General features: G+C 42.3%; 1 protein-coding gene across 12 annotated transcripts in view; it reads left to right on the top strand.

The window, feature by feature from the left end:
* sulf1 (sulfatase 1) overlaps positions 1-14,427 on the top strand; it is an 85,339-nt gene that overhangs the window by 53,273 nt on the left and 17,639 nt on the right. For 7 of the 12 annotated variants that reach the window (XM_044175851.1, XM_044175850.1, XM_044175852.1 and 4 more), the window contains 4 exons: positions 9,109-9,288; positions 9,783-10,022; positions 10,715-10,866; positions 13,616-13,785. In XM_044175851.1, the coding sequence (XP_044031786.1) occupies positions 9,109-9,288; positions 9,783-10,022; positions 10,715-10,866; positions 13,616-13,785 (742 nt within the window). Of the gene's footprint in view, positions 1-8,417; positions 8,523-9,001; positions 9,289-9,782; positions 10,023-10,714; positions 10,867-13,615; positions 13,786-14,427 lie in introns of those variants that run through there. The other 5 variants (XM_044175856.1, XM_044175855.1, XM_044175854.1 and 2 more) reach the window with 2 other exon arrangements.

Genomic DNA, 14,427 nt, shown 5'->3' with positions numbered 1-14,427 from the left:
TGCTGCATGCTTTGGAAAGCCACACACTGAGCCAGAGGCAATGGAAAGGAGAGCTCCCCTGTGTACAAATTACAGGTTACGTGTCTGTCTGTGTTCAAGTCTGACTGATTCTTACTCTGCCTGTTTCAGTGAATGACTAGTGCCTAGTGACTAACATACACAGAGTATATGAAATGCAAATACACACATGCATATCTGCCCACAGGCATGGACAGAGGGGAGTGCTGAACGGGCACAGGTGCAATCAGACGAATGCGTTTTTATGAGTAGTATCATGTTGGTGTGTCACAGCCATGGAGAAGTTTGTTTATGACGTCCAGGGTCACACAGGCTGGTTCTCATGGTCTATGTTTGTCTACGGTTCCCAGAGAATATGCCTACACATGTTCCACATTTTAGGGGTGTTTCGTTTCATGCGCCAGCAGCAACACTACACTTAACTTGGGTTTGCTGACTGAGCTGCTACCACCTCACCTTGGGGAATCTACCTTTTTTTTCTTTCTTCTCTCTATTGATTGCCACAAGATTTGGTTTGACCTTGCATAATTAGGGGAACTTTTATTTAATGTATTAAATGCTCGTTCCCATTTCATTCTTTTACGTCAGCATTAGCTGGTTCTACGGGTCAGTAGATAGCATTTTTTTCTGTAATATTAAGCATATTTCATGTCACTTGTCTTCTGCCCAATGACTAGAAAGATGAATCATTGGCTTTTGAGAGTATTATTATTGGTATTAGTAAGTTTAAATCATCCACTTAATTATTGGTAAGAGTGAATTTATAATTGGGTATATTGTTTATTGGTTGAGTTTGATACACGTTGATCATCTTCACAGACAAAACAGCTGCTAAACTTGCTTTTTTCTTGAATTTGTTTATTTCAGGTGCACACAGTCGTCTGATTGTGTGTCTGTTTGGAATTATGTCATAAATGTGATGTTTCAAGGCTTACTTTCCCCAGAAGCACAGTGCTTGTTCAGTTTGAACCCAGGATGTTCTGTTTACCTATTTGTTTTCCTTTTTTCCTGCTAAACACATCTCTGTCTGTAGTGACATTGACATCATTCTCTTCAGTCTGTATTATGAGTTAAGAGAACTCTATTTTTATTCTAAACACATACCCACACAAACACAGAGGTGGGGCAAAAGTAAAGCTAAATTTGCTATATAAAACATTTTTCTACCTTATCCTACTTAAATCACGTTATTGAAGAGATTGGTGCGTCAGTCACTCAGCATGGATCTTTATTTCTTTAAACTGGTTCTGCATCAGTCTTTTTTGTCAGTTAGTCTTCCTAATGATGTGTTACTAGTTTAGTTACTGGCTCACTTACTCAAACTCAACAACACAGGTCTTTTGTTCCTTGTCAATTTCCTCAATATACAAGACAGAGGATTCAAGTCACACTTCTCAAGTCAGTAGTCCATGAACATTACAGGGCTATTGAACTTGGTAAACTGCCGAGCAGAACAGAAAAAATCCTTCAGACTTGATGCATTTTTTTTCTCTCTTTCTTTTTCTGTGCCACCATGCTGCTGATTTCATGGAAAAGAAGTCAATCTCTTTATTCTTGACAATTACCTCAGTGGAAACCCATTGAAGCTGTTTGCCATAGCTCTCTTTTGTGGTAAAAGGAATGATTTATCTGGGGTATATTTGACGAGTCAAAGAGACAAGAAAGCCACCCGTGAGTGAGCAATACGTTCTACTCCTTCTCGCTCCGACTTTCTGGAGCTCTCGCAGCCTGATAGAGTGTTTCTGATGGGAGTGTGGGTTTTGACAAGAAAGTGGCTGGAGGAATATAAAAGCGCTGTATTTTATTCATCTGAGGTCGTCTATCACTAATGGTTTCCATTCATGGCTTAGAATAGATTTTACAAGAAAATGCTTGCTTTAGGCTCATATCATATAACAGTGGCTGCTGATCCTCTGATTGTGATTCCATGTTTTCATATCACAATATTAATCAGAGGAGGGTTTCCCTTTCATTCACGCTCTCCCCCTTACAATCTCTCTTTCCCCCTTCCCACCCTCCCTCTCTCTCTCACCCTTTTCCTCACCCTCTTGAATGGTAAGTCTGCTTTTACACTTGTAAAATTGAACCTCCCTTAAAAAGCAAGCCTCCTGGAAGAACAGTATATGTCTTAGGTAAAGTACAGAAAAACATTAGGGATCATGTATTTCAATGGGCATTTTTATTATATTGACATCATATATAGACTATAAGAAAAGCAAATTTATGCTATACTGTGTGCTCGCTAATTTTGAATGGTGGGGGGCCTCTCTGAATTTCCTAAATTTCCATCAGGGCACTGAACATAATGCCCCATTTTTTTGCCCCAGCACAAGGCTTTTGCTTAGATATATAGACCTTTAAAAAAAAAAAAAAAAAAAAAAAAAAAAAAGGGCATCTATAGTCAAGGACATGAACACTTAAATACACACCACCTTCAGGACAGGAACACACATGCACACACACATACACAAATAAATACAGGCAGCTTTCCCCATTTCTGAAATGACCTTGTGTGTTTCTTAATCACTTCCCTCTTAGGGTTCACCCCCTCATGATTTCCAACAGACCACCTGGTGGCCCGCAAGCCATTCCCACTTTGAAGTCTTTTGGACCAGGATTCATTTAATTATACATTAAGATGCATCCATAATATTGATGGGGTGGCCTGGCAGCCTTGGCACTACAAAGGAGCTCTTCCCAGGTCCGAGAGAAACATGAGGGGTTTAACTAATGGCCGTGAATGCACTCGCTCCAGGTTCACATTTCACTGAATTGAGGCCATGCTTGTTCATTAAAGTGGCCTGCATTGTACCCCAAACATACCGCATACCAGTGGATGGGAATCATTTCTAGCTATAACATCTGAAGTTCTACCATGGACGAAACGAAGACTGAATGTGCCTGACAAGGTTAAGAGTTGTGTAGCCATAAACACGTTGGAATAAAGAGCCAGTGATCTCTCTCCACTGCTTTGCGCTTGTTTTTCTCACTGGAATTTTGTCATAGATCCTACACCAATTTGGGCATTTTGGTCAAACAAATCAGTGGAGTTAAGAGTCTGAAAACACCAAGGTCTGAGGATTTTCCGAGTGCATACCCACAGCCAAGTGAATGCACTAGGACAGAGCTCTCCTTCAGGCGGCTCAGTTTGGCTGACGGGCGGGTCTTGGTAGGTACAATGTGCTGCCCTTGGCCTGCTGGGCACAGCGGGCCCTGACACAGGCCCTCCTCAGTGTAAAAGACCCTCGTCAGTTCTCATGGCAACAGACCAGCCGAATTCCCTCGGATTACAGAAATATTTGGACAAACCTTAATCTGTACCTCTTAAAGGCCTCGCAATAATAATTTTTCCCCTCTGAAATGGAGAGCAATCAGTGTGCACTGAACAATGTCACTGGTCTGAAGCAAAAATCAAGAGATCTAACATTGTTGTTCTCCATATTTATCTCTTCTGCTTTCTCTCAGATCAGTTTGCAACCAAACGTGTACTATATCTCTGCTCTCTGTAATTTTATTTTGCTTTCCACAGTTCTCTCATGGTAGAAATTTCAGTGGAGTTCCTGCACAGAGTTGTGACTTTATGCCTTTGCCATCATTGCTAGTCATGGAGCTGTAGAACAGCCTACAGAATTCAAACTATGCCATCAGACTTTAATTCCCCTCTCTGTGCCATTGTTCCTCTGTGACTTGGCTACCTTAGAGATGGACTGGGCAAATAGAGAGGGAGCAAGAGAGAGAATGGACAGGAATAAGAGGGGATTTAAGACGCTTTGAAATGGCCATTGTCCTTAATAGTAAGGCCCTTTTATGAATGACTGATATGGCATCTGGTTTGGGTTTGACTTGCATCTTGTTTTGGGAAGGTGAACCCCCTCACCTCCAAACTCTCCATATTAACTTGAACAAGATTCAAAGTCTGTGGGCAGACACGCATTAGAGGACAAATACACTGCTTTAAGGGATACATGGATTCATGGCTGTCAATCAGTGTGTTTTTCACAGTAGAATTCCCTTATGCGTCTTCTCAGTGCATCTGCTGTTTTTCAGTGACAGCTGATAAATGTATACTGTCACTGCTGACTGAACTGAACCTAAGCCAGATGCAGCCTGTTTGCCATTGCTGAAATGAATATGCAAGCCAATCACAATCAGGCTTTTACAAGACTTTTGTTACCTTCATACCTCTGCACTGAGTCCCCTCCACTACATTTTTTTCCCCTCAGAGTTTCTCCTCTTAACCCCTGTGTGTGGGTAGCCTCAGGTTGCTGAGGTTAGGTTAAACAAGCCACCATCAAAGCCATATTACCACTCGGGTCAGAGGAGGGTCAGGGTGCAGCAGGGTGTGTGGTTTGAGGCCCTAACAGGAGGGCACAACTGCCAACCAGCCAAAGAGTACTGCCCTAGATGGTTACACAAGCAGCAACTCTATTATGTTCAGCTTTACTCAGTGCACAAAGCACAGCTGTCTGTGCAGCCATACCAAATCACTGAGCAATGCTGCATGTGCCAAAGGAGAGTAAGTGAAAGAGCTGTTTTCTGCAAGTAAAGTAAGGAAAAAAACTTGACCATCATGAAAGTAAAGATTAGTAGGGTGTTGAGGTGTGCTAGAAGTCCCTAGTGTTGATGGCCATTAATCTGAAAATTGCACATCTTTTATGTATCTGGCAGCTGTGTGTCTGAAAACTCCATAGTGGCCTTTTTGTTCCAGTCCTTTGAACCCCTGGGCATTTTACATTCCTCCCATCCCTCCCCAATATTCCTCCCCCAGCTTAACCATGATGAGTACAGTAAAGGCTCATTTAAAGGGTCATTAGTGCTAATCCTCCAAAACAATGAGGAAGGAAAAACAATGTGCTCCCTAGTCCTCTGACTGTCCAGGAATAAAGCCCTCTTGTCTGTTCCACAGATGTATAGAAGAAGCCTGTTCCACTTATATCACGCTAGATGACATAAATAAATGACTCATTCAAAATGAAGGGTTTATGAAAATGACATGAAGCATTATTCTCACAGAGGGTTCTCAAGGGGTTCATGAAATTGGCAACATGCATTTTAACTCAGATTTTGGAGGCAAGTAAGAAGCGGTGTCAAGAACAGAAGAGAGGTTCAGAAGCCAACTATATAATAACTTTCAGATTTTAGCATATTTGCTTATGTTGTGTCTTGTATTTACAGTGTATGAGCTGCCTCTTCAGTGTGAATACATCCAGCAGTGTTTAGAGCTGGATGTACTGGGTACCTTCCCTGCTACGCGTGTGTGCAAGTGTGCCTGAGGGCAAGAGCTCTGGATAACACTTTTTTAAGCGTGTGTACAAAACAAAACACTCAGAAGTGGCTGTGTTTGAACACACTGATCTAATTCAGTTAATCTTATGCAGTTAATCCTGATAACCAGGAATGATTAAAGCAGTATTTAAACTGTCCAATCTGGATAATTTAAGTACTCTCCAACTTTCAAATCTGGAGCAGATGTAGTTTTTATATCCATTTTAATAGAATATATTAAGTATTTACCATTAATAGGACTTTGAGCAGTTGATTTGTACCCCTTGACAAGAGGTTTCAGTAAAATGATGCATATTTAAACCATGTTTTGCATTAATTTTTATCTCCTCTAGAGCAGTTACAGTCAAATTTCTGATTGGCTATATTATGAATGTATATGTTTGTATACCTACTCCATGCAGCACCACAAGGTTTGTATACTCATCCATGGGAATGCTCCAGATCAACACAGACCATAAAACATATTTATGGTACCCTCATTGCCCTCTCTGTAGCCACTGGACTTCATCCATTATGATAGAAGTACACTCAGACTAGGGCTGTTTTTGGTGCTTAACATTTTTGTAGAATCAAAAGTATGCAAGGAAGAAATGTCTGCTTAATATCCAGAATTGTGAGTAAAGTCACTCTGTTTTTCTAGTTTTAGTCCATGTGAACAGCAAACTTGCTACATGTGCCATAGGTCTTAATACAGCCAGCTGCCATCAATCAACTCTGCTCTACAAACAGCAGCCGCTAATCTCTACACACTGCTCTTGTCACCTTGCTGCTCATTTCCTCGAGCAGTTTAAAGCTCCAAATGCCACATTAACATGAAAAAGTCAGGTTACTGAGGACACTACATAAATAATTAATTGTGGTGTTTCCTTTGATGAGGAGTGACTTTGAGATGGACAGCTGTCAAATGATCCAGGGGTACCTTTGGCAGACACGGAGCTGTTAGAAATCCTTTTGGTCATAAGTGAACTTCAGATGACCTAGTGAGGAAAGTGGATCAGGTGAAGTTGAGTTAGGATGAGAGGTAGCCCAAAGGACAAGGGAAGGTCTGCTCTCATTTGTGACAGCAGCTGGTTCGTTTTGCCTGCGTAACTTCGGCCCACATCCCATTGGTCGTTATGTGTGGCATTTTATTAGCCTTGCCATCTCAGTCGTTTAAGACAGTGAAGCTATTGATACCACTGTAGCTAACCACATCAGCACCACAAGGTTTGTATCAGATTCCACAATGAACCTTGTCTGTTTTCTCACTTCTCTAGGTCGCATGAAGAGGCCTATTGCTGGGAACCATTGGCATGTATAATTGAATTTGCGCTGGGTGCTAATATTACACTTGATGGCTGACTGGCTTACAGTTGATTTCAAGTCTTCCACAGCTTGACAGAAATAGAGACTTGAGTTTTGTCTAGATTTGGGTTGCTTCTATTGTTTCTGGGAAGTTTTCCCATTTATGTAGGAGGACTTGGACCCTCACAGCAGGAGAATGTGTTTTTGTGGGAGAAATCCTTCTGTGTGTGAGTGTCTTATGAGTTTCTGCGTGTCACCATATGTTTGTACAGTAGTTTGTGTTGTGTGTGTAATTCACTGTGAGGTTCTGTGCACTCTGCCACCCTGCGCTGGAGGGGTGTTTGTGCAAACGCCGCCAATGTTTGCACAGGGCTGTCACGATGACTGGGTTGGCTGGCCAGGACACCGCTCATCTGAAATGCAGGACAGACCAAAGTGCTCTTAAAGCTCAATCTGAAGCTCTGCTTATCACGGACAACATCTAACTAGAGGAAAAACAGATAAACAGTGCAGTGCAAGGAAAGGACCACAACTAACCTATTCACCCATTTGATGTGTTGGCTGGAGAAGGTAATTTGTAGTGGTGTTATCTTATGTACGGCCGTCTGTTTAACACAACGATGAGAGCAAGATGTAGACCTTTTTTGAATGTTAGTTGGACAAATAAACATTATGATATAGTATGTAAGGGCTGATATGTGGCAATGGTCTTAGTGTATATTATGCTATCATCCATCTTGTCATTCTTTCATCATCCTCTACCATCACCCTACCATCTACACTCATCTGAACAAAACTCAGGTTGGTAAAAGTAGATAAATCCTTACACATAGGCAATATTTGTGAAAGGACTATATGCACATATCAACATAGTGCATTAATGACAAAAATAGCCTTTCACACTTATCCAGAGTGCCTTCCGTTATAAGCCAGACATCATAAATGATCACTTATTTTAGGTTATAGTTTCTACTCTTTGCCAATGGGGACTGGCACTTTGGTTGAAATGAGAGTAAGGGTGGAGCCACCCAATGGGGTTTGACTCGGCTCAGGTGTCATAGACCAGCCATTTGTTTTCAGGCCATTAACTCAGAATAGCGAGCAGTATGGTGCCACTCGGCGGGATTGCTGTCCATAAGGCACTTTTTCACAGGCAATGATTGAGTACTCATTGTTACAGCATCATAGTTCTTCTCACAGCCACAAGCCATTCTTTCACACATATTATTGTCACTGAAAGTTACCTGCGAATTTAAATCAACTTTACATTTTTGTCCATATTACTTGTGCACTTAATCTTGTAATGATACAGTGGATTTATGGGTCAACGATTGGAATTTATGTAAACAAATGTGATCTCTCTTTTGGTGACGGCATAATATCTATTTTCTTCTGAAGATGGGGAGAGCTCAAGCTTAGCAATAGTATATATTTTACACTGGTCCCTGGCATTTAGGCAAAGGATATGCAGACTTTTTATGACCAACCATGACATTGTAAGTGAGCAAGAGGCTGCAAAGTGCTATGATGACTCAGTGGTAATCTGTGATTGGCGACAGTGGCACTGGGGTTAATGTAGCGGAACCCTCTCTCTGCCTCCCGTGCCCCCTAACCCCCTCCCCCCTAGTGTGGTCCCATCCTCCCCACTGGCCCTCTGTCACGCTTGACTCACCAGGGGGTGACATTTGAGTGACAGGTGGAAGGTGGACCGTGATTGGCTGGCACAGGAGAGTGGTTCTGGGTGTTTGAGAGCAGACAGCCAATGGCGTAGTCTCAGCACAGTTAGCTGAACAACAGCTCTCCAGTAATGATAGAGTTTCCGTGTGTGAGTGTGTGTTATCTGACACAGAAGGAGAGAGTGAAAAACACAAGAAAAAGTACTTGGATAATATGAGAAAAGACCAAACAAAATGAGACATACGGGATTATCTGAGGTGAGATCTGTGTTTCTAGACCTTCGCTGCTCTTTTGTTATTTAAACTGTTTTCATGGGTTGCTGTGATTTTGTTTTGTTTTTTTAAGTTTAGGTCAGGAGAGTTGATGTTGAGGGATTTTGTTTTCAGGGGAGAGTATTGATGGGGTTTCAGTCAGGATGCAACATATGTTGGAACTGTTGGGTAAGTTTTCCTTGGTGGACCATCAAGGGCTAAAGTGCGGAAGAATGTCTTTTGGCTTCTCTGTTTATGGATAAACTGTTTTGTTTGAGTATGATTTGTGACCAGATGCACACAATTTCTCTGAAGTAAATATGCTTAAATGTTCCTAGAGGGAATCTAGGATTTTCACCAACTGTCTTTCTGAGAATATAATGCAATTCTCTATTCTCCTACTAAATTTCCCACTTTAATTCTCTTTTTCCCTGTGTTCCTTGTTTTAATGTCTCCATGTGTTTTCTCCTTCTGTCTCTTCATAGTTGACTACAGCTGCGAGAGCTGCACGGGTGTGAGTGAGTGGCCTGGCTGGACCTCTTCTCCCTCCCTTAATCCTCCCATCTACCCATCCCATCTCTTGTCGTCTCAGGCACCATGCTGATCCAGTGGCTGGCTTGGTCGGCCCTGCTGTCTCTGGACTGGACTCCAGGCAGCTGGGCCTTCATCACCACCAGAGCTCAGGGCCTGAGGGGTCGCATCCAGAGAGACCGCAGAAACATCCGGCCCAACATTATCCTCATCATGACTGATGACCAGGATGTTGAGTTGGGTAAGGTTGGCACACTTCCTGGTCTTCCTGGAATTCTACAGGCCCTATGTACTTTTCATTTGGGTCCTATTTTTTCCTTACTTAAAAAAAAAAACTTAATTTCTGTGATTTTTTTTCCCCTATTTTTCTCTCTACGCTGTCTTAATCAATTTCTTTGTCTTTGTGGGTATTTGCATCAGGATCATGTGGTCTTTCTCCACACATGAAATATTAAATAGAGGCCATAAGCTAGAGCCATGTGGCCGAATGGCCATCTGGCCTATTAACTGCTGAATTCTAATTATTTGCCACTCAGAGAATTCAGAAAGGAAAGGTCAAGTGATCTTAATAGACTGAACTGTGTTTATCCATATGAAAATTAAGTAAATATATTTTCTTTGTTGAAAAAAAAAGTGATGTCATAAAAAAACATTTTTCATGGTGTGTATCGGCATGTTGCCGGATTTCAGTGAAACTATAGCACTCAGCACCGACCTCCATACCTTGTCCTCCAGGTTCTCTACAGGTAATGAATAAAACCCGTAAGATCATGGAAGATGGAGGCACAAGTTTCACCAATGCCTTTGTCACCACACCCATGTGCTGCCCGTCACGGTCCTCCATGTTGACGGGCAAGTACGTCCACAACCACAACACCTACACCAACAATGAGAACTGCTCCTCCCCTTCCTGGCAAGCTCAACACGAGCCACGCTCATTCGCTGTCTATCTCAACAACACCGGCTACAGGACAGGTTGGTGAACACAGACATGCACTCACATATATGGCCACTTTTCTATATACAATAATCAGCATTAAGGGACTTCTGCATGTCCACCAAAGACCTCTAAATGCAGTGCTGGTGATGTTTTTCTGTTATTTTATATGTAAAAGTGGCATTTTTCAAGTTATGAGTGGGTACTATTTCACTTTTTGCCAAGATACTGTCAATCACCACCAGCTCAAATATCCTCCTGGCCTCTCTATATTCACTCAATGCAAATTTTTTTTATAGTAAGCTAGACTCCACCGCCCTGCCTGGCTGTCTGCTGTGAGAAATGCAAACACGGTGAGCATGCCAGGTCGCTGTCATGTGTCATCAGACAGTGTCTGTGTGAGTGATGGGCAAGCGTTGGACTGGGCAGCTCAGTGGGGTCCTGTGGGCTGCAGCACAGCCTGTGGTTTTTGAGCTGATGCGTTAGTCTGCAATTAGCCTTCTCTGGGACAGGCTGGCTCCCTGCCCAGCCTATCCGAGAATGCTGTGCAGCAAAGCAAGGGAAAAAGAGACCAGCAAAAAAAGTTATGCGTCACATACTCACACACACAGATAAAGTCACACAGACGCATTGAGATTTTCACAGGTACAGGCATAAGCAAACAAAGAAAACATGCATTTATGGCCGAAGACTGCAAATTAAAAGAAACCCTCCTTTCTCTCTCACGCAGGCTTCTTCGGCAAGTACCTCAATGAGTACAATGGCAGCTACATCCCACCTGGGTGGCGCGAATGGGTTGGATTGATAAAAAATTCCCGCTTCTATAATTACACTGTCTGTCGGAATGGCTACAAGGAGAAACATGGTGCAGATTATGCCAAGGTATGTGTTCCCATAATTTCTAAAAAGGGACCATTAACTCAATCACTCGTTTATTTTCCCTTTATGACCTAATATAAAGACTTTGCCTGACAAATTGCAGGGTCTATTCCACTTATAAATACAGACAGTGAAGCACTTCACTTATCACGGTGTTGTGATCCAGGCTGACAGGAATTTTCATTCGAGAATTAAAGGGAATGGGCTGACTTGAGGTGGCGTCTCCTCTTTCTGCCGCATCCTTTTATTATGACGCACCTTACCTCAACTTTTAGACCCTGTAAAATTGAAGCATATATATATATATATATATATATATATATATATATATATGAGAAGCCAACGTTGCCTGTGATAAATACCACCAACAATTGTTTTTGTCTGTCTGCCTTTTTCCTCTTCTTTTTGTCTCACTGACGTTTTCTAGACTAATTTTGTGCTATAATGCCACAATAAAAAAGGAGGGGAAATTTCACTTTACCACTCTCAGACTCTGGAGATGAACACTGTGGTTAAACTGTCTTTCTGTGCCTCTGGATGGCATCGTTCATCAATCTTCCCCAAATGTTTTTGTAAGAGCTGTCAGTTTGTTTTTGCATCTCTATGCCAATTTCTTCCCAGGTAGTGTAGTCCTGGGTACATGAGGAATCCATGAGGAGGGTTTATAGTTTGGATACATGTCAAGTTTCAAGATGACCTGTCCAAAAGATGGGCAAACTAATGTTTGGACTGCTATTTCTCTGCCAACTTGGACTGAGGTGTAAAGTTACCCACAAGCTGAGGCCAAGGTGTTTACATGACATGGGCTTGGTCAGCAGATTGTGGTTTAAAACCAAAAGGACACACTATTTGCTATTTACTGCCAAAAACCATTAACCTGCTACCACTGGGACAAACACAACTCCTCTTTTTAGATTCACACAGGGTGAGAAGGTCATGGTATTCCACACAGAATGCAGCTGGCACACCAAGTCATTGTGATGAGATGAGACACAGTGATTTCATTCAATTTGGTCCCATTTGATTTTCCATCTGTAGGAGGATGAGTTCATTGAGGTTAAGGCCTTTGTGAAAGACCTTTTGTGTGAGATTTAGTTTGAGAATATGATTCATACACTTTCTTCAAATTCCATGACAGAAGACAACTGTCATAAAGACACAAAGCAGTCAGATGTGATATATTGGTGTTGTCAATGCTAACAGAAATTTACACTGATGAGAGCTCAAGCAGCTTGAAATTAATAGACCACTCCTCATCTACAAAGCCATAATGCCCTGCTGCATTGACAGTCAAACCACGTAGGTTGTTATAAAACTGAAAATGTCAGAATCTCAATTCAAATACATGAATGTCATTGAGAAATTAAACCATGTGTGAATGAGTTTATATCACGTGACTGCCACTTAGTACTCATCATCTCCGAAGGGTTCTGGGAAAAGTGATACTCTTCACCTCCCTGACCATTTTATAGCTGTTGGCCACGCATTCCCCATAACACTGTCACTTCTTTTGACCTGCCAGAGCCCTTAGCAGCAGTGGCTCAGATTTTGGAGAGATGGTAACACAGGAAAAACAAGTATGGCAATGCTTTGCCATGTGCACGCAATCACCAGCCTCCACGGACATGTGCAGCCGCCAGGCCATTAAAGCTGGCCTGGCTATAAAGCCTATTAATAGAGACAGGATGAATCAGCCAAACCCACTTCTGACATTTCAGGGAAATCACCCTTTACCCTTTCATTCTAAACCTGGCACTCCCTTCCGCATGTTGTATGCCAGACAGTGGCATGCCAAAACTGCAGGTAGAATGGTTAATCTACTGTTGGAAACTTGGCAAATGCTATTGAAATTTTAGTTCAGGGTGTGACCTACCGTACATTTAAAAAAGAGACTCCACCATGCCTGGAATAAAGGTTTTGATAAAATGTCACGCTTGTGGGTTGTTTGATGTGACAATATCACATTTCCTGAGTCTAAGCTCTTTACAGTTACACTTTCATTCATTCAATTGTCCTCTCTTTGCCCATGCCACTAAAATTTGAAAAACAGAGATCAGGTCTTATGGAACTTGTGTCTTTCTCATCTCCTGTATACAAGTCAACACTCACCCCAGCACTTTTCCCTAAGCCTGAGGTTTATATCTTTTGAGGTTATTATGCCTATTTTGTGTGTTCCATTATCTCCCAGAGTGAATCAGTGAGAAGGAAAGAAAACACATGTTAAGAGAAAAGGCATAGAATAAAATGAAGTTAAATAGGAGAAAGGAAATGGATAGCCCAGAGAGGAGTAGAGGGTGGGAGCTGTCATAACAACATACCATTTGAGAGCGCCAGGCTCCTCTCACCATCAAGTGGTGTCACATTCAATAGTGCAGAGATTCACTGATGAGGCAACAGCCCCATATACTGTATACACATACACACACAGACTCAGGCACACACTCACATTTACACACACACACACACACACAGGCAAGCTGCCAGCTGTTGACTCGACAGATTGGTAGTGTAGTGTACTCAATGGCCCCAGTTCATATCCCCACTGGCCCCTCTACATTTATTTGAAAATGACTGGACGAGGGAAAGCAACATGTCATGGTGATTGGACTGCAAATGAGTTTTATCAAAGCTCGTGTTGTTTTGCATTTTTCCCCCAATTCCACCTTCTCTTTTAGTCGTCCCTAGATGGGATTTTAGCCCTGCAGCACCTAATAATTCCTGTTTTATTCATGGTATATGCTCTCTTTTCCAGGACTATTTCACAGATCTGATCACCAACGACAGCATCAGCTTTTTCCGGATGTCCAAGCGGATGTACCCTCACCGTCCTGTGATGATGGTCATCAGTCATGCTGCTCCTCATGGCCCAGAGGACTCAGCTCCACAGTATGCTGAGCACTTCCCAAATGCTTCGCAGCACATGTAAGTTACACTCAGACTCACATGATTACACACGCTCAAACGCATACACTCATCAGGGTTCCTACATAGGACTGTTAACCCTGTAAAGTAATGAAAAATTAATGCTTAGGGCCTATAGTAAGAGCTTATATACGCAGACATTCTGGCAGCTTTCATCTACTGCTGTATGGAATTTTTCTTGTTAACATCCAATTTGAGTTTTTATGATTTGGTGTACCTAACATTATTACAGTGCTCACACCCCTCAATCCCCAGTGATGACAGGTTGCTTAGAAGCTGCTAGGGCCGACGACTCGGCAAGCATGAAATCAAAATGATTTATCATCCAAGAATAGCTGGGGCACATACCATCAAGAAGATCAGGGATGGCTTTTTTTACGGAGCACTGCGCTCATGCCAAGCCCACATTGGCCTCCCACAACTCTCATCACTGAGTTGAGGCAGCGCTGCAATACTCTGGGTTGTTCCATGGCAACATGCCTTGCCAACTCTTGGTGGGCCCTCCAACAGGCTCCCAGAATGCACTATTCCACTGGGGGGGGGGGGTGTCAAGGCCACCCTTTCTACTCAATATTCCTCTTTCTTTGTTTCCCAGCGCTTTCAGTTTTTCCCATTTCCTTCCTCTCACTTTCTGTTCATTTA

The sequence above is a fragment of the Siniperca chuatsi genome, linkage group LG19 (assembly GCF_020085105.1).
Source record: "Siniperca chuatsi isolate FFG_IHB_CAS linkage group LG19, ASM2008510v1, whole genome shotgun sequence".
NCBI lineage: Eukaryota > Metazoa > Chordata > Actinopteri > Centrarchiformes > Sinipercidae > Siniperca > Siniperca chuatsi.
This window is presented reverse-complemented; position numbering and strand designations above follow the sequence as displayed.